The sequence below is a fragment of the Hemitrygon akajei genome, unplaced genomic scaffold (assembly GCF_048418815.1).
Source record: "Hemitrygon akajei unplaced genomic scaffold, sHemAka1.3 Scf000077, whole genome shotgun sequence".
In the NCBI taxonomy this organism is placed as follows: domain Eukaryota; kingdom Metazoa; phylum Chordata; class Chondrichthyes; order Myliobatiformes; family Dasyatidae; genus Hemitrygon; species Hemitrygon akajei.
In genome coordinates this window covers 1,610,162-1,628,500 of record NW_027331963.1, presented here as the reverse complement: position 1 = coordinate 1,628,500, position 18,339 = coordinate 1,610,162, and the positions used below count along the sequence as shown (strand labels likewise).

General features: G+C 46.6%; 1 protein-coding gene and 1 long non-coding RNA gene across 3 annotated transcripts in view; one reads left to right on the top strand and one right to left on the bottom strand.

Moving 5' to 3' along the window:
* Positions 1 to 18,339, top strand: part of LOC140722432 (uncharacterized) — a 358,127-nt gene that overhangs the window by 240,822 nt on the left and 98,966 nt on the right. The window contains exon 10 of the mRNA XM_073037172.1: positions 16,133 to 16,882. Coding sequence (XP_072893273.1) covers positions 16,133 to 16,882 — 750 coding nt within the window. The remainder of the gene's footprint in view (positions 1 to 16,132; positions 16,883 to 18,339) is intronic.
* The window catches only part of LOC140722450 (uncharacterized), a 48,590-nt gene continuing 30,665 nt past the window's right edge, over positions 415 to 18,339 (bottom strand). For both annotated transcript variants that reach the window (XR_012097621.1, XR_012097622.1), the window contains exons 2-3: positions 13,433 to 13,550; positions 415 to 702 (exon numbers count right to left, since the gene is read on the bottom strand). This is a non-coding gene — a long non-coding RNA (uncharacterized lncRNA). The remainder of the gene's footprint in view (positions 703 to 13,432; positions 13,551 to 18,339) is intronic.

The window sequence follows — 18,339 nt, the reverse complement described above, 5'->3', positions numbered from 1 at the left end:
ACAACATTAATCACGGGTTTCATCACTGAATCCAGTGTTGTGGGATGTAAAGTCCCCTGTTATGTGTCCGGCTGTGCCGTGTTGTTGGTGGAGTGGGCAGCGTGGTGTTTGTCTCGATTCGGGTCACAACACCAGAATTGCCAGCGGGGTCCACACACAGTGTATTAGTCAACAGAAAACCTCTCGTCCCTGCAGTCTTTGTCTCCCTGTAAACTCAACACCCTGACAGTGTGCACCATAGATACCCCTTCCTCTCAGAGTCAGGGAATCACTCAGACAGCTGATCGCTGAGAGGAATTATATTTATTGGTCATTAAAGTTCACCCAGATTCGTTTGGACGGATTTGATGTGGAGTTCGGGGTGTCACAGTGAAAGGGCCGGACGGTCGAACTCTCTCCGTTGTCCAAACATCCTTCCAGGTGAGGCGACACTTCACCTGTGAATCTTCCGGGGTCGCCTGTTGTGTCCGCTGCTCCCGATGCGGCCGCCTCTACACTGCTGACACCGGCTACTCCGCAGTTGTGCGGGGTAGGGATTTTTTTTAAATCGGGGGGAGTCGATGTTATTGTTCCCTTTTGTCCGGAGGGGTGGGTTTGGCGGTTGATGATCAGTATGACGTTCTTTTTTATGCGGGGGGTGGGGTGGGAGTTCGATTTTTCTCCCTGAGCGACTTTCATGTTCTTTCTTTGTTTCGTGGTTCTCTGGAGAAGAACAAAAAAAAACTCAGAGTTGTTTATGGATACCTGCTTTATAATAAATTAAACTTTGAACTATCCGCTCCGAGCGGGAGTTCCCGGTGTCCAAACATTTTCATTCCGGTTCCCATTCCCGTTCCGACGTGTCAACCCATCGCCTCCTCTTGTGCCAAGATGAGGCTAACTTCAGGGTCCAGGATCAGCACCTCATAGATAGATAGATAGATAGATAGATAGATAGATAGATAGATAGATAGATAGATAGATAGATAGATAGATAGATAGATACTTTATTCATCCCCATGGGGAAATTCAACTTTTTTCCAATGTCCCATACACTTGTTGTAGCAAAACTAATTACATACAATACTTAACTCAGTAAAAAATGGGATATGCATCTAAATCACTATCTCAAAAAGCATTAATAATAGCTTTTAAAAAGTTCTTAAGTCCTGGCGGTTGAATTGTAAAGCCTAATGGCATTGGGGAGTATTGACCTCTTCATCCTGTCTGAGTACATTCCGTCTATGTACCCCCGCCCCCACAACCTGATGGCATGAATATCGATTTCTCCTTCCGGTGAACAGATTTCCCTCACACCCCTCCCTCCCACTCCCTCTCTTCCTCTCTGACCTTTCACGTCCTCTCACCTGCATATCATTTTTCTCTGGGTCCACTGCTCCATCACTTTCTCCTGTTCTCCACTCTCCTCTCCTATTAGACTCTATTTTCTTCTGCTCTTGAGCTTTCCCACCAACCTGGCTTCACCTGTCACCTTCCAGCGAGACATTTCCTCGCCCGCCCCGATTTTATTCCCGTCCCATCTCAGTCCTGAAGGAGGGTTCAACTGAAAACTCTTTTCGATAGATGCTGCCCGGCCTGCTGAGTTCCGCCAGCATTTTGTTTGTGTTGCTCTGAATTTCCAGCATCTGCAGACTTTGTGGTGTTTGTGATTTACCTCTCCGTTGTCCCTCCCGCCTCCCTCACTAGTGGCGCTGCATGGACCTCCAGATACTGGTGGCGCTGCATGGTTTCTGGCCACAGGTGGCGCTGTGCGGGCCTCCGGCCACGGGTGGCGCTGCGGAGAAACGTCTGCTAAACGCATGCGCAGTGCTCTCTGCAGCTGTTGGCCGTTCTCCGATTCGAGCGCGGGTGAGTCGGGGTTGATCCCGAAATTGTGTAAATGTGGGCCGGTTGCATTGGGAAAGGGCCGGGCCCGAGCTCTGCCGGATGGCTGGAGCAGGGGTGCAGTGGCAATTATTTAGGTGCCAGAGCTGTACGAGGAATGATTGATAAGTTCGTGGCCTAAATTGGAAGGCCTAAAGTTATACAGCGCTCGGTACCTGCACGTGTAGTTCAACTCTTTGAGTGATTATGCAGAAAGTTTGAAATTAATAACTTTTGTGGTATTTCTGTTTCAGATAATTGAAAATTGCTCGGTTTTGTAAAATTCCACCGTAGGCCACGAACTTATAACCATATAATAATCACAGCACGGAAACAGGCCATTCCGACCCTCCTAGTCCGTGCCGAACTCTTAATCTCACCTAGTCCCACCTACCCGCACTCAGCCCATAACCCTCCACTCCTTTCCTGTCCATATACCTATCCAATTTTACCTTAAATGACACAACTGAACTGACCTCTACTACTTCTACAGGAAGCTCATTCCACACAGCTATCACTCTCTGAGTAAAGAAATACCCCCCGTGTTTCCCTTAAACTTTTGCCCCCTAACTCTCAAATCCTGTCCTCTCGTTTGAATCTCCCCTGCTCTCAATGGAAACAGCCTATTCACGTCAACTCTATCCCTCTCAACATTTTAAATACCTCGATCAAATCCCCCCTCAACCTTCTACGCTCCAATGAATAGAGACCTAACTTGTTCAAACTTTCTCTGTAACTTAAGTGCTGAAACCCAGGTAACATCCTAGTAAATCGTCTCTGCACTCTCTCTCATTTATTGATATCTTTCCTATCAATCACCTCTCGGGAGTGACACCCAATTTGTGTACCTGCTCATTTCATGTACTGAACAACTTCCTTGCCCCATTCGTGTAATAGGGCTTCTTGTAATGTCAAGCAGTAAACCAAGATGAAAGAAATATGTGAATTCCAGAGCTCCACAGAAATATAGTGATAGCTAAGACATTAACAAGATTACAGCCTATCACTACATTTCAGTGTATAACTGATACAATTAAACATATAATACTTAATTTAATAATATGACAAAGTATTGCACGGTTGCACTTAACTGATTATCATTGAATATAATTATCAAGCAAGTAAAATAACTTTGTTTGCTTAGAAGCCAAAGGGTTGTTAGTGAGAAAAATTTACTTTAGGATTAGAAGTAGCCTCACTAATACAACTGAGTCGGAGCAGACGGCAGGGCCCGCAGCGCTTAGCAGTGTTACTCAGAGGTATAAAAATAACAGAAATAAAGCAATTCATTTTTTACACTTATAGCCCCTAAATTGGAACCGAGTAATCAACTATGAAAAAAGAACATCTGATGAACTATTGCTAAAGCCAGGAATATTGCTGAATATTAGTCTCAAAAGTGGTAGGTTGGCAACTCTGCCTCGTACCGTTTCACTCGCAGAAATGGTTGGCTGGGAAGTGTACCTGTGGGTGTTGATACTCACAATATTCTCACACGTCGGGTGTTACATGGTTCGACCTTTACAGATCCTGTTTAGTCTTTAAATATATAAAAAGTTAAGCTTGAATCTTTACATGAATTATTATCGCATTTATACAAATAGAAAATATCGTAGTTTGGAAGTGACAAATGTTAACAGGGGAGGACAGCAACCATTTGGGAGTTTTGGAAATGCATTTCGTCTCGTTCATTGCCTCACTAAATTACTCTTTTTCCTATCAACACAAAGAGCCTCTTTTCCATCAGCTACAGTTGGTGGAGCGAGGCTAAGGGGTTGATCCGCTATTAATGATAGTTGAAATGACGTAAAACTAGCTTATAACCCAGAAATGCTTTTTTTCCATTTAGCTTGTAAAACAAAACTAAATTTATCTAGGTGTAGAAGAGGATTTTGGATGATTAGCTTGTGTCTTTGTTCAAAATCAGGACGAAGATGAGCGAGCAGTGAATTTTTCTTTCATTGTTTTCGACTTTTAAACTTGGGTTTCTATGTTCATTCCTTGCCTAATATAGCTCCTTTCTGGAATCCAATGGTACCCATTGGAAAGAGCGGAAAAATGCTTGCACTTCTGTGCAGGTATTTCCCAGCTTCCTAGCGAGAAGGAATTTCACAAGTACCTAAATAAAAAACAGTCACAGCTCCAGGATTTCACCAAAAACGATCAAATATCCTAATGTTATTAGTGGTATTTTTCCCCACCAGCCAACACCCTCTCTTCCCAACCCCCGCTTCCGTAAAATTCCCTCTATTTAATATGCGGCCGCTGTTAAATTCCGTGCTTGTTTATTTTGACTTTTTTACAGAGGTGTCGGAGCGGCTCTCCGGTGAGCTCTGGTAGCACTGCACCCCTGAATGTATAAGACAGTACAGTGTTAAATGCAAAACCCTTAACAGTGTTGATGATCAGAGGGATCTTAGACTCCAAGTGCATCGCTCCCTGAAAGAGACTGCACAGATTGATCGGGTCGATAAGAAGGCAAATGGCGTGGTTGTCTTTATTAGTTGAAGCATTGAGTTCAAAAGTCATGAAGTTGTGTTGCAGCTTTGTAAAACTTGTTAGCCCACATCTGGAGTGTTTCATACAGTTCTGGTTGCCCCCATTCTCGGCAGGATGTCGGGGCTTTGGAGCGGGCGCAGAAGAGGTTTCCCAGGATACTGCCTGGATTAGAGCGCATGAGCTATAACGAGAGGCTGGACAAACTTGTGTTGTTTTCTCCAGAGCGGCGCAGGCTGGGGTGAGACTGGATGGACGTTTATCAGATTACGAAAGGAATAGATAGAGTGGACAGACGTTATGTTTTACCTGGGGTTTGAAATGTCTGACACATTTAAGGTGAGAGGAGCTGTGAGGGGCGTCTGTTTATTTCCACAGAGTGCTGGGAAGCTGGAGTCTGTGCCTGGGGTGTTAGACCCCACCGGCCACGTGATCCCATTTGCCCCTCCCATTTAACCGCAGATGTAACGATCTCTTTGTGCATGTTCACAATCTCCAGATGGGTGGTCATGCATCCTCCATGTTGTGTTGGGAAATCTGATGTTGGCCACTGAGTCCCGTTAACTTCCCCCGAACTCGCCTCGCTTCCTGAGGCTCCTCACATTTGTCCTGGAGCTTTAGGGCTGTTGTGTCTTCTCCCGGACTGGGGTGGGTGATAAAGGAGAACGTCCCAGGTTGTGGGGATCTTTGATTTCACTGCCTGCTTTACCGAGGGACTGGGAAGTCTAGTGGGGAGGATGGTTTCTGTGATGTGCTGATCTGTATCCAAAGGTCTCTGCCGTTCCTCACAGTCACGGGCGGAGCAGTTACCATGCAAAGCGTGAAGTGTCCGGATGGGAAACTTCCTATGGTGTGTTGATAAAATTTTGGTGAGGGTCAAAGTATATCTGGCAAAGTTCTTGTTATTTTTGCTAATTCTGTCAGTTTAGAATCTTTTGTACAGTAGTATGTCCTGTTCATTCAGTACCTATGTGTTGCTGGAGGACCATCAGTGATTGTCCTTGATCCCTTCTCCCACCTGGTTCCATCTGCTCATCTTGTTCAACCTCTGTCCAGTCTCCTCACACCCCCCAACCCCACTTCAGTGATATACATCAACCATCTGGGTCATCCTCAGTCCGCCTTGTATCCCACCTCCTCAATGTTATATATCAGCAAACTTTCTTCCAACCCTTGTCTTCATTGTGAAGTGTTCTTTTGTACCTTTGGCCTCGCTGAGTCATTTCCAGCATCGGTTATTGTTAGCTGGAATGCCGGAGGGTCATCAGGTCCCAGTTCTGTTGTGCATTGGTGTGGAGGTGCTAGTTTATGAACAGTGACGGACTGACACACTGCAGCATTTTACTGGCAGCAAAGAGTACTGGGAGAGTTGGTGCTTGGGCTCTAATCCTGTGATCGGCATTCCAGGCAAATGGAACTGTTGGTGATTTGGCTTTGACTTTGGTTAGTGCTTCTACAGATGGGGCTGGATGCTCGTTCTGCAATGAAGCAGAAATTTTGAGCAGCTGGACATTGTTTGTGGGGAAATCCCAGATTGCACTACCCAGTGTGAGATGTGGGGACGATGTGTGAGACTCTCAGGGTCGGTGAGTGGCAGATTCAGCTGTGTGATTGCGAGGTTGGGTCCTGGGAGATCACGGTTTTTGATCCAGGTAAAATGGACCCGGGGATCGAGCTGTTTGGGCTTGTGAGGTGTTGAGTGAGTATTTCTGGTCTGGGATCAGATGTTTGTTTCTGGAGTTCCTTTGGAAGCAATGACTGCCAATCTGAGGAGAGGATGAGTTCCCATTTCATCCTCACAGGGAGAGGCTGTGAGTTTACAACAGTAGAAATAGACCCTGTGTCTGGTGTTGAAACTGTGTTTGGAAATCCCCCCCCCCCCCCCCCCCCCCACTGTCACACAGTGGAAATCAGGCAGCTGTGCTGGAGATCTGCACTAAAAACTGAAAATGTTTGAAGTCATTCTGATGAAATGTTATTAATTGAATTGTATTGTAAGCTGTTTCTGGTAATTCCAGTTTCTTTTTATTTCTTGGTTTATATTTCATGAAATGGACCTGTTTTAACCTGGAAATGAAAATGGCTGTGATAGTTTGAAGGCCTCCGTTAGAATCTCTGCAAGGCTCCCCTCTCCACACCACCGATGTTGTCCAAGGGAAGGGCATTAGAACCCATATAGCTTGGCACCGGTGTCATCGCTCAAGGACACACACGCAGCCTCTGCCAAGGCTCGAACTAGCAACCTTCAGATCACTAGACCAACGCCTTAACCACTCGGCCACGCGCCAGCACATGTGATAGTAGAACAGTATAGAAAGCACAACGTTTCCCTGTCAATTATCCTCGTACCAATTTGTCTGTTATTCCTGGAAATGTGTTCAGTACAGTTGTTACTAACAAGGTTTACATAAGTAATCTCAGGAATGATCGGTGGAGCATTTGATGGTTCTGGACCTGTGCTCGATGGAGTACAGAGGGACGGTGTGGGTGGTGGGGGGATGTATGGTTAAGTAAACCTACCGAATGCTGAAAAGCCTGGATACAGTGGACATGGAGAGGATGTTTCCATTAGACAGGGAGTCTGTGATCTGACAGCACGGTCTCAGAATAAAGATGCTTCCCCTTAAAACTCAGATGAGAAAAATTTTCTGGCCAGAAGATGTCTGATATGTGGCATTTGTTGCCACAGAGGTTGGTTGAGGCTGCCATTTGGGTATATTTATGACAGATTAATATATTCATGATTGCTGAGTAGCTTCAGGGTTACAGGAGGAAGGCAGGAATATGGTGTTGGAATAAAAATCAGTCGTGGTTGAATGGTGGGCAGACCAGATGGATCGAATCATCTGATTCTGTTCCTCTATCTTGTGTCTTACCATGACAGAATGATGGCTCCTTCTTATCCCGTATTGTCTCTGTCATGTGAGGGACGATAAGAGATTGTTTACTGAGATCATTAAATCTGCCTTCAGTGTTTAAATTTCAGTGAGTTTTGTTCTTAGTAACATTACGCAGAAATGTTTAGTTTTCCTTTTCATTATTAATGTGTTTCATTGTCTCTCTGGTTAAAGTTAGACCTGCGGTGAGAGATTTATTTGAAGAAAAACCCCAACTGGAGGCAAACCACGACTGAAGACGAGGGAACAGCAACAAGTGAACCAGCCCGAGGACTGAGAACACCGACTGGAGAGAACCCATCTGACTCAGGGTTTCCATTGATTCAGTCAGGAGAAAGTTTGGTGAGTCTCATTCACTCAAACACTAGTCCTTTAGACATTACATACCTGTACAAAGGAATGTAGGAAATAGTTGGAGTGAGACTGAATGTGCCCAGAAGTACCAGTTATGCCTCTGTCAGACCCAGTTGCAATCACTCCAGGTCTGGTAATGTGCTTCCAGCAGCCCAGCCCTTTGAAACCTCTCCCATTCCCTCACAGTGGTTACTCAGTTCAAGATCTTGCATCCTCTGATGTAGCTTTTGGTCAGTTCTGAGTGGGTAGAGGGAAAGAGAGGGGAGTATTTATGCTGACTGTCTTTCTAAAACAGTATTTGTTTGAACTTGCTGCAAACTCTCTGCCCATACCCTGTACTTTCTCAACCAAATTATTGACATAGATGACAAGTAGCAATGGGCGTAACCTCAGGGAACGTCACTAAGCACGGGACTCGAGTTCAAGAAACAGCCTCTCACCATCACCCTCTGCCTCCTACCACCCAGCCATTCCCAGACCCTGGGGCTCTGTAACAAACTCAATGTTAACAGGAAGATTAGTCAGTGATTAAGATGAAGAGAGAATTGTGGCCTCCTGAAAGGACACGCGAGCTGATCTGTCTGATTCATTGGACCAGATCCACCCTCGTTGACAACGTAATTTACCCCTTGCCCATCCACCCAGGTCATGTTACTTCCGATAACCCACAGTACCCGAACCACCCTCCGTCCCGCCAGTGGCCCCACACCCTTCTGACCATTCACCCCACACCAACACACAGACAGGACCCCTTCACCCACATCCACCCTCCCAGCTTGGGGAACCAGAGCAAACTGATCCCGCAATCTCGACTCAGTGCAAAACTAAAACCAGGGATGCAAGACTGGAGAGCCCGGAGCCTCCAGCTGTCCGGCTCGGTCCCGGCCCTTTCCCACTGCAACCGGTCCTCGATTTTCAAAACCCGAGATTAACCCCTTTCTCACTGCCAACTGAACAGGAGAAACACCCGCATCAGCTGGGGTTGATATTGTACGGCAAGTTGCAGTTGGTCCCGTATGTGTTAAAACTCCCCGCTGTCGGATATGAAGACCAGAATCGTACGCGGTAAAACCACATAACAATTACAGCACGGAAACAGGCCATCTCGGCCCTTCTAGTCCGTGCCGAACGCTTACTCTCACCTAGTCCCACTTCCCTGCACTCAGCCCATAACCCCCAATTCCTTTCCTGTACATATACCTATCCAATTCTTTTTAAATGACAAAATTGAATCTGCCTCTACCACTTCCACTGGAAGCTCGTTCCACACAGTTACCACTCTCTGAGTAAAGAAGTTACCCCTTGTGTTACCCCTAAACTTTTGCCCCTTAACTCTCAACTCATGTCCTTTTGTTTGAATCTCCCCTACACTCAATGGGAAAAGCCTATCCACGTCAACTCTATCAATCCCCACATAATTTTAAATACTTCTATCAAGTCCCCCCTCAACCTTCTACACTCCAAAGAATAAAGACCTAACTTGTTCAACCTTTCTCTGTAACTTAGGTGCTGAAACCCAGGTAACATTCTAATAAATCTCCTCTGAACTGTGTTGACATCTTTCCTATAATTCGGTGACCAGAACTGTATACAATACTCCAAATCTGGCCTCACCAATGCCTTGTACAAATTTAACATCACATCCCAACTCCTATCCTCAATGCTCTGATTTATAAAGGCCAGCATACCAAAAGCTTTCTTCACCACCACAGGAGATTCCACCTTCAGGGAAATATGCACCATTATTCCTAGATTTCCTCACACTGTCTACAAGCTTTCTCTATTTGTGAACTAACCTCTTCTCTCCTAGTCTCTTCAATTTGATTCCCCCCCCCCCCATTCATTCTAGTTTAAAGTCTCCCCAGTAGCCTTCATAGATCTCCCCACTAGGATATTGGTCCCCTTGGGTTTCCAGTGCAACCCGTCCTTTTTGTACAGGTCACACCTGCCCCAAAATACGTCCCAATGTTCCAGAAACTGGAATCCCTGCCCTCTGCTTCAATCCCTCAGCCACGCATTTATCCTCCACCTCATTCCATTACTACTGTCACTGTCACGTGGCACAGGCAGTAATCCTGAGATTCCTACCTTTGCGGTCCTTCTTCTCAAATCCCTTCCTAACTCCCCATATTCTCCTTTCAGGACCTCTTCCCTTTTCCTACCTATGTCATTGGTATCTATATGTACCACGACCTCTGGCTCCTCACTCTCCCACTTCAGGATATCATGGACGTGATGAGAAACATCCAGGACCCTGGCACCAGGGAGGCAAACTACCATCCGGGTCTCCTGACTGCATACACAGAATCGCCTATCTGACCCCTAACTATTGAGTCCCCTATTGCTACTGCCTTCCTCTTCCTTGCCCTACCCTTCTGAGTTACAGGGCCGGACTCTGTGCCGGAGGCACGGCCGCTGTTGCTTCCCCCAGGTAGGCTGTCCCCCCCCCAACAGTACTCAAACAGGAGTACTTATTGTCAAGGGGTACAGCCACTGGGGTACTCTCTAATACCTGACTCTTCCCCTTCCCCCTCCTAACCGTGACCCACCTGTCAGTCTCCCGTGGCCCCGGTGTGACCACCTGCCTGTAACTCCTCTCTATCACCTCCTCGCTCTCCCTGACCAGACGAAGGTCATCAAGCTGCAGCTCCAGTTCCCTGGCACAATCCCTTAGGAACTGCAGCTCGGCGCACCTGGCGCAGATGTGAACGTCCGGCAGGCTGGGAGACTCCAGTCCTCCCACATCCGACACCGAGAACAGCAAGCTGCCCTCACACTCATAATTCCCAGCATGGAACCGTAATCCCACGGTGGATTTGTTCAATGACTTGTGAACATGCGTGATTAATGACCCTGCAACTGGGGACTGAATAAATAGTTAGTCTAACAATTCTAATCATACATACCATCTCCTTGCCTTTCTTGCTTCCTCACCGCCTCTCTCCCTCCCCCTTCCCTCTTCCCTATCCCTCTCAGTTACACTGCTACTTGACCAGTCTCCCACTCTCTCCCTCCCCTTCCCTCTTCCATATCCCTCTCAGTTACACTGCTACTTGACCAGTCTCCCACTCTCTCCCTCCCCTTCCCTCTTCCCTATCCCTCTCAGTTACACTGCTACTCGACCAGTCTCCCACTCTCTCCCTCCCGTTCCCTCTTCCCTATCCCTCTGTTACACTGCTACTCGACCAGTCTCCCACTCTCTCCCTCCTCTTCCCTCTTCCCTATCCCTCTCAGTTACACTGCTACTCGACCAGTCTCCCACTCTCTCCCTCCCGTTCCCTCTTCCCTATCCCTCTGTTACACTGCTACTCGACCAGTCTCCCACTCTCTCCCTCCTCTTCCCTCTTCCCTATCCCTCTCAGTTACACTGCTACTTGACCAGTCTCCCACTCTCTTTCACCCCTTTTCTCGCGCTCTCCTTCTTTGCCACTCTCTACTCCTCTAGTAACAAATCGCACTCCTCTCTCGTCTCTCTTCATCTCCTCACTCTCTCATACCTCTCTTCATTTCTCTCACACTCTCTCCCCTCTATCCATCTGTTTCTCTTACTCTTCCATTCTCTCTCCCATCGCACAATCCCTATCCCTACCCCTATCACCCGCCACCTCACTCTCAATCTCTATCACCCTCTGTCTTCTCCTCTCCATCTCTTCCTCTCTCATGCACCTCAATCAAACTTGTCTCTCTCACTCACTCACCTCCGCCACTCTGTAACCGCCTCCATTTCCAGCTCTCAACCTCTCTATCTCTCTCTCTACATCCCACCCTCCCCCCTCTCTCAAACACTCTCCCTGCTGCCTCCTGTATCCCACATTGTCTTCCCCTCTTTCTCACCCTCTAAATCTACCACTCACCCCACGCGTTCTCCCTCTTCGCTCCCTGACAGTCCCACTCCTCCTCCTCCTCCTCCTCCCCCTCTCTCCCGTCACACCCTGCGCTCTCCACCCCATCCCGTACAGTGGTATGCAAACGGCTGGGCACCACTGGTCAAACTTCCTGTTACTGTGAATAGTTAAGTGAGTAGAAGGTGAACTGGTCTCCAAAAGTCATAAAATTAAAGACAAAACATTCTTTTCAACATTTTAAGCAAGATTAGTGTATTATTAAAAACACAAAATGCTGGCAGAACTCAGCAGGCCAGACAGCATCTATGGGAGGAGGTAGTGACAACGTTTCGGGCCGAAACCCTTCATGAGGAGTTTAGTGTATTATTTCTGTTTTGTACAATTTTAGAGTGGGGAAAAAAAGGAAAGGAGCACCAAGGAAAAGTTTGGGCACCCCAAGAGATTTGAGCTCTCAGTTAAATTTTACCACGGTCTCAGACCTGAATTAGCTTGTTAGGTCAATGGCTTGTTCACAGTCATCGTTAGGACAGGCCTGGTTATGCAAATCGCAAAGCTTTATAAATACCCTGACTCCTCAAACCTTGTCCCAACAATCAGCAGACATGGGCTACTCTAAGCGGCTGCCTAGCACTCTGAAAGTTAAAGTAATGGATGCCCACAAAGCAGGAGAAGGCTATAAGAAGATAGCAAAGCGTTTTCAGGTAGCCGTTTCCTCAGTTTGTAATGTAATTAAGAAATGGCAGTTAACTGGAACGGTGGAGGTCAAGTTGATGTCTGGAAGGCCAAGAAAACTTTCCATGAGAACTGATCGTAGGATTGCTGGAAAGGCAAACCAAAACCCCCATTTGACTGTAAAAAGACCTTCAGGAAGATTTAGCAGCCTCTGGAGTGGTGGTGCACTGTTCTACTGTGCAGCAACACCTGCACAAACATGACCTTCATGTAAGAGTCATCAGAAGAAAACCTTTCCTGCGTCCCCACCACAAAATTCAGTGTCAGAGGTTTTTCTGACATTGAGGGAGAGGTTGTTTTCTTGACACCAGACAGATGTTGTTCAGACCTCAGATAGAGTCAGCAACCAAATGCTTGAGCATGGTGCGATGAATGTGTTGAGCTGTGGAAATCACGATGCAAGAAGCATCATAGCAAAGCCAGATGAGCCCAGGGCATGGAATTATGATATTGTAGGCATTACAGGGAATTGGTTGCACCCAACAGTCTGAGGGATGTAGAGGAACAAATTTGTAGAGAGTTCACAGACTACACCAAGAAACAATAGTTGATATAGTAAGTGATTTTAACTTTCCATATATTGACTGGGACTCCCATACTATAAAAGGACTAGATGGGGTCGAGTTTGTCAAATGCTCCTTAATCAGTACGTAAAACATCTGGTGTAGAAGTGTGCAATAAGCTGTTGGGAAACGATCCAGGGCTGGTGACAGAAATTAGTGTATGGGAACACTTTGTGTATAGTGATCATAATGCCATGAGATTCCAAGTAAGTACAGAAAAACAGAGGCCTGGACCTCTCTTGAGATTCTAAATTGGAGAAAGATCAATTTTTATGGTATTTGCAAGGATTTGACAAGTGCAGATTGGAACAGGATGTTTTATGGCAAAGGAGTACTTGGTAAGTGGGGGATCTTCAGAAGTGAAATTTTGAGGGTGTAGTGTTTGTATGTGCATACCAAAATAAAAGTTGAAAGGTAACTGGTGCAGGGAACCTTTGTTTTCAAGAGATATCGAGGCCCTGGATATTTTGTTCCTCTAAATGCCTCAGGCTGTTGGGTGCTACCAAGACACATTAATGACTACAATATCATACTCCCACACCCTGAGCTCATCTGACTTTCTTTAGTTGTCTTCTGTTGGTTTCTAAAAGCTTCCCAATAGTTTTTGCTCTATTATTTGTCCTCTCTTTGGCTTTTATGTTGACTTTGGCTTCTCATTTCAGCCATGGTTGTGTCCTCCTACCTTTCCATTTCTTCCACTTCTTTGGGATGTGTCTATGTTGCTCCCAGAAACTCCAGCCATTGCTGCTTTGTCGTCACTCCTACCAGATTCCCCTTCCAGTCAGGTTTGGCCAGCTTCTCTGTCACAGAAACATGGAGAAGGTCAGAACTGAAACATGCCCACTCTGGACGATCAGAATGGTAATCTATACGGGAGACAAAATAGATGGGGGAGGTTTTAAATAGTAGTTTTGCATCCGTATTTTCTCAGGAGATGGACACAGAGTCGATAGAGGTGAGGCAAGGCAGCATCAACTTCAGGGACCCTGGACAAATTACAGAGGTGGAGGTGTTTACTCTCTTAAGGCAAATTAGCGTGGATTAATCCCAAGGGCCTGACAAGTTGTTCCCTAGGACCCTGCGGAAGACAAGTGCAAAAATTGTCGGGGTCCAAGCAGAGATATTGAAATCATCCTTAGTGACAGGTGAGGTACTGGAGGATTGGAGGACAGACAATGTTGTTCGACTGTTCGAGAGGGGCTCTAAGGAGAAACGAGAAAATGTTACGTTAGTGAGCTTGACATCAGTAGTGGGAAAGTTATTAAAACATATGTGCAGCAACCGGATATATAAGTATTTGGATCGATGTGGACTGATTAAGGATAGAGAGCATGGCTTTGTGCATGGTAGGTCATGTCTAACCAGTCTTATAGAGTCTCTCGAGGAAGTTATCAGGAAAGTGGATGAAGGCAAGGCAGCTGATGTCAAGAAGGCTCAGTCACTCAGCATTCAAGATGAGACAGTAAATTGGATGAGACACTGTCTTTCGGAGAAGCCAGAGTGTGGTAGCAGATGGTTGCCTCTCTGACTGGAGGCCTGTGACTAGTGGTTGCCACAGGGATCAGTGCTGGATCTGTTGTTATTTGTCATCTATATCAGTAATCTGGTTGATAAAATGGTTAATGATCAGCAAATTTGTGGATGAAACCAAGACTGGGGATTCAGTGGACTGCGAGAAGACTATCATGGCTTGCAGTGCGAACTGGACCAGGTGGAAACATGGCTTGAGAAATGGAAAACAGAATTCAATGCAGACAAGTGCGAGGTGTTGCATGTTGGTGAGACCTACCAGGGTGGGTCTTACGCAGTGACTGGTCGGACATGGAGGAGTGTTGTTGAAGAATGGGATCTGGGAATACAGGTCTATATTTCACAAAAAGTGGTGTCACACTTTGATAGGGACGGAAAGAAAGATTTTGGCACGTAGTCCTTCATAAACCAAAGTACTGAATGGTATGTTATGTTGACTTTGTACAAGACATTGGTGAGGCCTAATTTGGAGTATTGAGTGCAGTTTTGGTCACCAACCTACAGGAAAGATGTAAAGACTTTGAAAGAGTTCAGAGAAAATTCACAAGGATGTTGCCAGGTCTGGAGGACTTGGGTTATAAGGAGAGATTGAACAGGTCCGGACTTTATTCCTTGGAATGTAGAAGACTGAGGGGAGATTTGATGGAGGTATACTACAATTATGAGGTTTATAGATAGGGAAAATGGAAGCTGGCTTTTACCACTGAGATGGGGTGGGACTACAACCAGAGGCCATGGGTTAAGGGTGAAAGGTGAAACATTCAGGGGAACATGAGGGGAAACTTCTGCCGGGTGAGTTTCCAAAGAGATCACCAGCTCGTAACCCAGCACGGATGGAAAGCGTGCAGGGGAGCCAGCTAGATTCGAACTCAGGACCTTTCGTCCCGAAGTCTGGCACTGATGCCACTACGCCACCAGCCAGGTCAGGAGATATTGACATGGCATTGAAACTGTGGCACTTTAAATGAACATTACATAAAGGAAAACCCCAGCTGCACGTCAACAAAGGCTATTTGTGTGAGAGGGTTTAGTTACCATGGGGCCAGACACCCTTTCAGCTCAGTGGGAAGAGGGAATAATTCAAATGGACAGAGTCAAACAGAGCCAAGTCACAGACTGGAAATGGCATAAGTGCCCCATTCTTACAGAACATCAGAGGGTTTGAGGGTCATTCCAGATACCAGCACTGTGCCCAGTTAGAAGGTGATTTCGCTCTCCAACTTTTGTTGAACTTCATTGTAACAGTGTGATGTCGGATCACACCTTGGCAACTCAAGTGATCTCATCTCAAATGTTGTCCTTCACCCACTGATGGATTTTTAAATCTTTCTACAGGTTAAAATCAACAAGGAATTTGTCTATGGGAATTCAAACGCAACACACCAGTTGTGCTGTCTCTGTCTAGATATTTAAGGAGCAAGGGATTCAATCAACCATCCTTCCTGCTCAAACTGTGGGGAGGGATTCACTCGGTCATCCGACCAACTGGCACGTCCGTCATTTTACACAGGGGAGAGACCGTTCACCTGCTCAGACAGTGGGAATGGATTCACTCAGTTATCACAATTGAAGGTACATCAGCAAGTTCACACTGGGCAAGGCCATTCATCTGTTCTGTGTGTGGGAAGGGATTCAGTCGGTCATCCCACCTGTGGACACACCAGTCAGTTCACACTGGGCAGAGGCTGGTCATCTGCTGAATTTGTGGGGAAGCATTCACTCGGTCATCTTACCTACTGGTACACCAGCGAGTTCACACTGGAGAGAGGCCGTTCACCGGCTCAGACTGTGGGAAGGGATTCAGTCAGTTATCAGCACTGAAGGTACATCAGCGAGTTCACACTGGAGAGAGGCCATTCACCTGCTCAGACTGTGGGATGGGATTTACTCAGTCATCTCAACTACTGAGACACCAGTCAGTTCACACTGGGAAGAGGCCATTCACCTGCTCAGATTGTGGGAAGAGATTTACTCAGTTATACAACCTACAGAGTCACCAGCGAGTTCACACTGGGGAGAGGCCATTCACCTGCTCAGACTGTGGGAAGGGATTTACTCGGTCATCTGAACTGAAGGTACATCAGCAAGTTCACACTGGGGAGAAGCCGTTCACCTTCTCAGACTGTGGGAAGGGATTCACTCAGTCATCCAACCTACAGAGTCACCAGCGAGTTCACACTGGGGAGAGGCCATTTACCTGCTCAGAATGTGGCAAGGGATGCAGTAATTCATCCCACCTGCAGAGACATCTGCGAGTTCACACTGGGGAGAAGCCATTCACCTGCTCGAACTGTGGGAAGGGATTCACTCAATTATCTGATCTACAAAATCACCAGCGAGTTCACACTGGGGAGAGGCCGTTCACCTGCTCGAACTGTGGGAAGGGATTCACTCAGTTATCCACCCTACACAGTCACCAACGAATTCACACTGGGGAGAAGCCATTCACCTGCTCAGAATGTGGGAAGGGATTCAGTGATTCATCCGCCCTACGCAGTCACCAGCGAGTTCACACTGGGGATAGGCCATTCACCTGCTCTGACTGTGGGAAGGGATTCACACAGTTATCCACCCTACGGAATCACCAGCGAGTTCACACTGGGTAGAGGCCGATCACCTGCTCAGTCTTTGGGAAGAGATTCTCTCAGCCATCTCCACCAAATGTGCATCATTGTCAAGTCAAACTTGAGTTTCGGAAGGTATTAAGGCAGAGAGGACGGAACCTACTGCCTGAGGGTGGTTTCTGCCCAGAACATTTGGGCGGAACCCGCAACGTCACAGTGGCAGTCTGAGAGCAGTGTCACAACCCGCGGTAAGATGCCGAACTTTAAATAATTGTTGAGACTGTTTCAGGGAAAGGAGCACTGCTGTCACTGCGTTTGGGTTAACTCCGCCACCGGGATCATCGCACACAGGCACTTCTTGAAAACGGCGCGATGCTTAGGAAGAGCTTGCGATACTTTGAGAGGGTTCACCCAGTTTGAAACCATAATGGTCCAGTAGAGAAACGGAGGTGCAGGTCTGAAATCGTCTCCGAAGTCCGAGAGGCAGCCAGTTTTTCACCTAATCCTAATGCTAATGCTACTGCCACTGCCTTATGACTAACATTGACTAGACTAATGACTGACATGACTGATTATTTATCACTACTGACTAATAACTAAGAACTATGAACTGCCACACTTGCGAAAATAAAAATAAAAAAGGAAAAAGAAGGAAAGTTGTTTGGTCATTGAATGAAATCCGGTTAAAACCTTTGGGTAGGCGTATTCAGTCCCTTTCAAGTGGGGAAGCTGCACATGTTCAAAGGGAGCAGTGAAAATACTGCTTGACAAAGCTGTTTGACTCGGAAACTGTTTGACCAGGAAACAGAAGTCTGGGAGCTTTGAGCTGGAACAGCAAGAGCAATAACCTGGAGTCCTGAAAAAGGAAGGAAATCAAGTTCAGATAAAACAACATCAAAGCATCACTAAAAGTTGTACTCTCACCTGTGAACAGCCTGCAGACGGAATCAAACATGGCTGATCAAGCTATTGGGAAATCAGTTGAGCAACTCAAGCTAGAGAGAATAACAGCAAAAAGATCGTTTTCTCGTCTGGCCAACAGCATTACCAGGACCTATGAAGACATGTCTGAAGAGGAGCTCAGAGTGAGTTTCAATAAACTCACAATGGAAGCCGAGAGAGTCATGGAAGCCAATGATGATGTGGAGGCCGGACTCACTGCAGAACGGGAGGTGGAGCTGAACACAGAGAAAGTAGCTGTGTCAACTGAACAGCGAAAAGCCAACCTGGCAAAGACAGCAAATGAGTGAGAGTTGAAACTAAAGGAAATCAGAAGGCTGATCCAGGAGACTCTTTGGACCAACTTTGGAAATGTTGAGTTGCTCACAGTACTACAAGCAGCAGAGGATGAATGTGAAGACGTCGCTGCTGTACAACCCGATGGCCACCAGGAGGCGTATGACTTCATGCTTAACCACCTGCAAGGACTGGTAAAGACAGCGAAGGAGGTGGGAACGATGGATCCCGCCAGGGGATCGGAAGCACATGCAGAGTC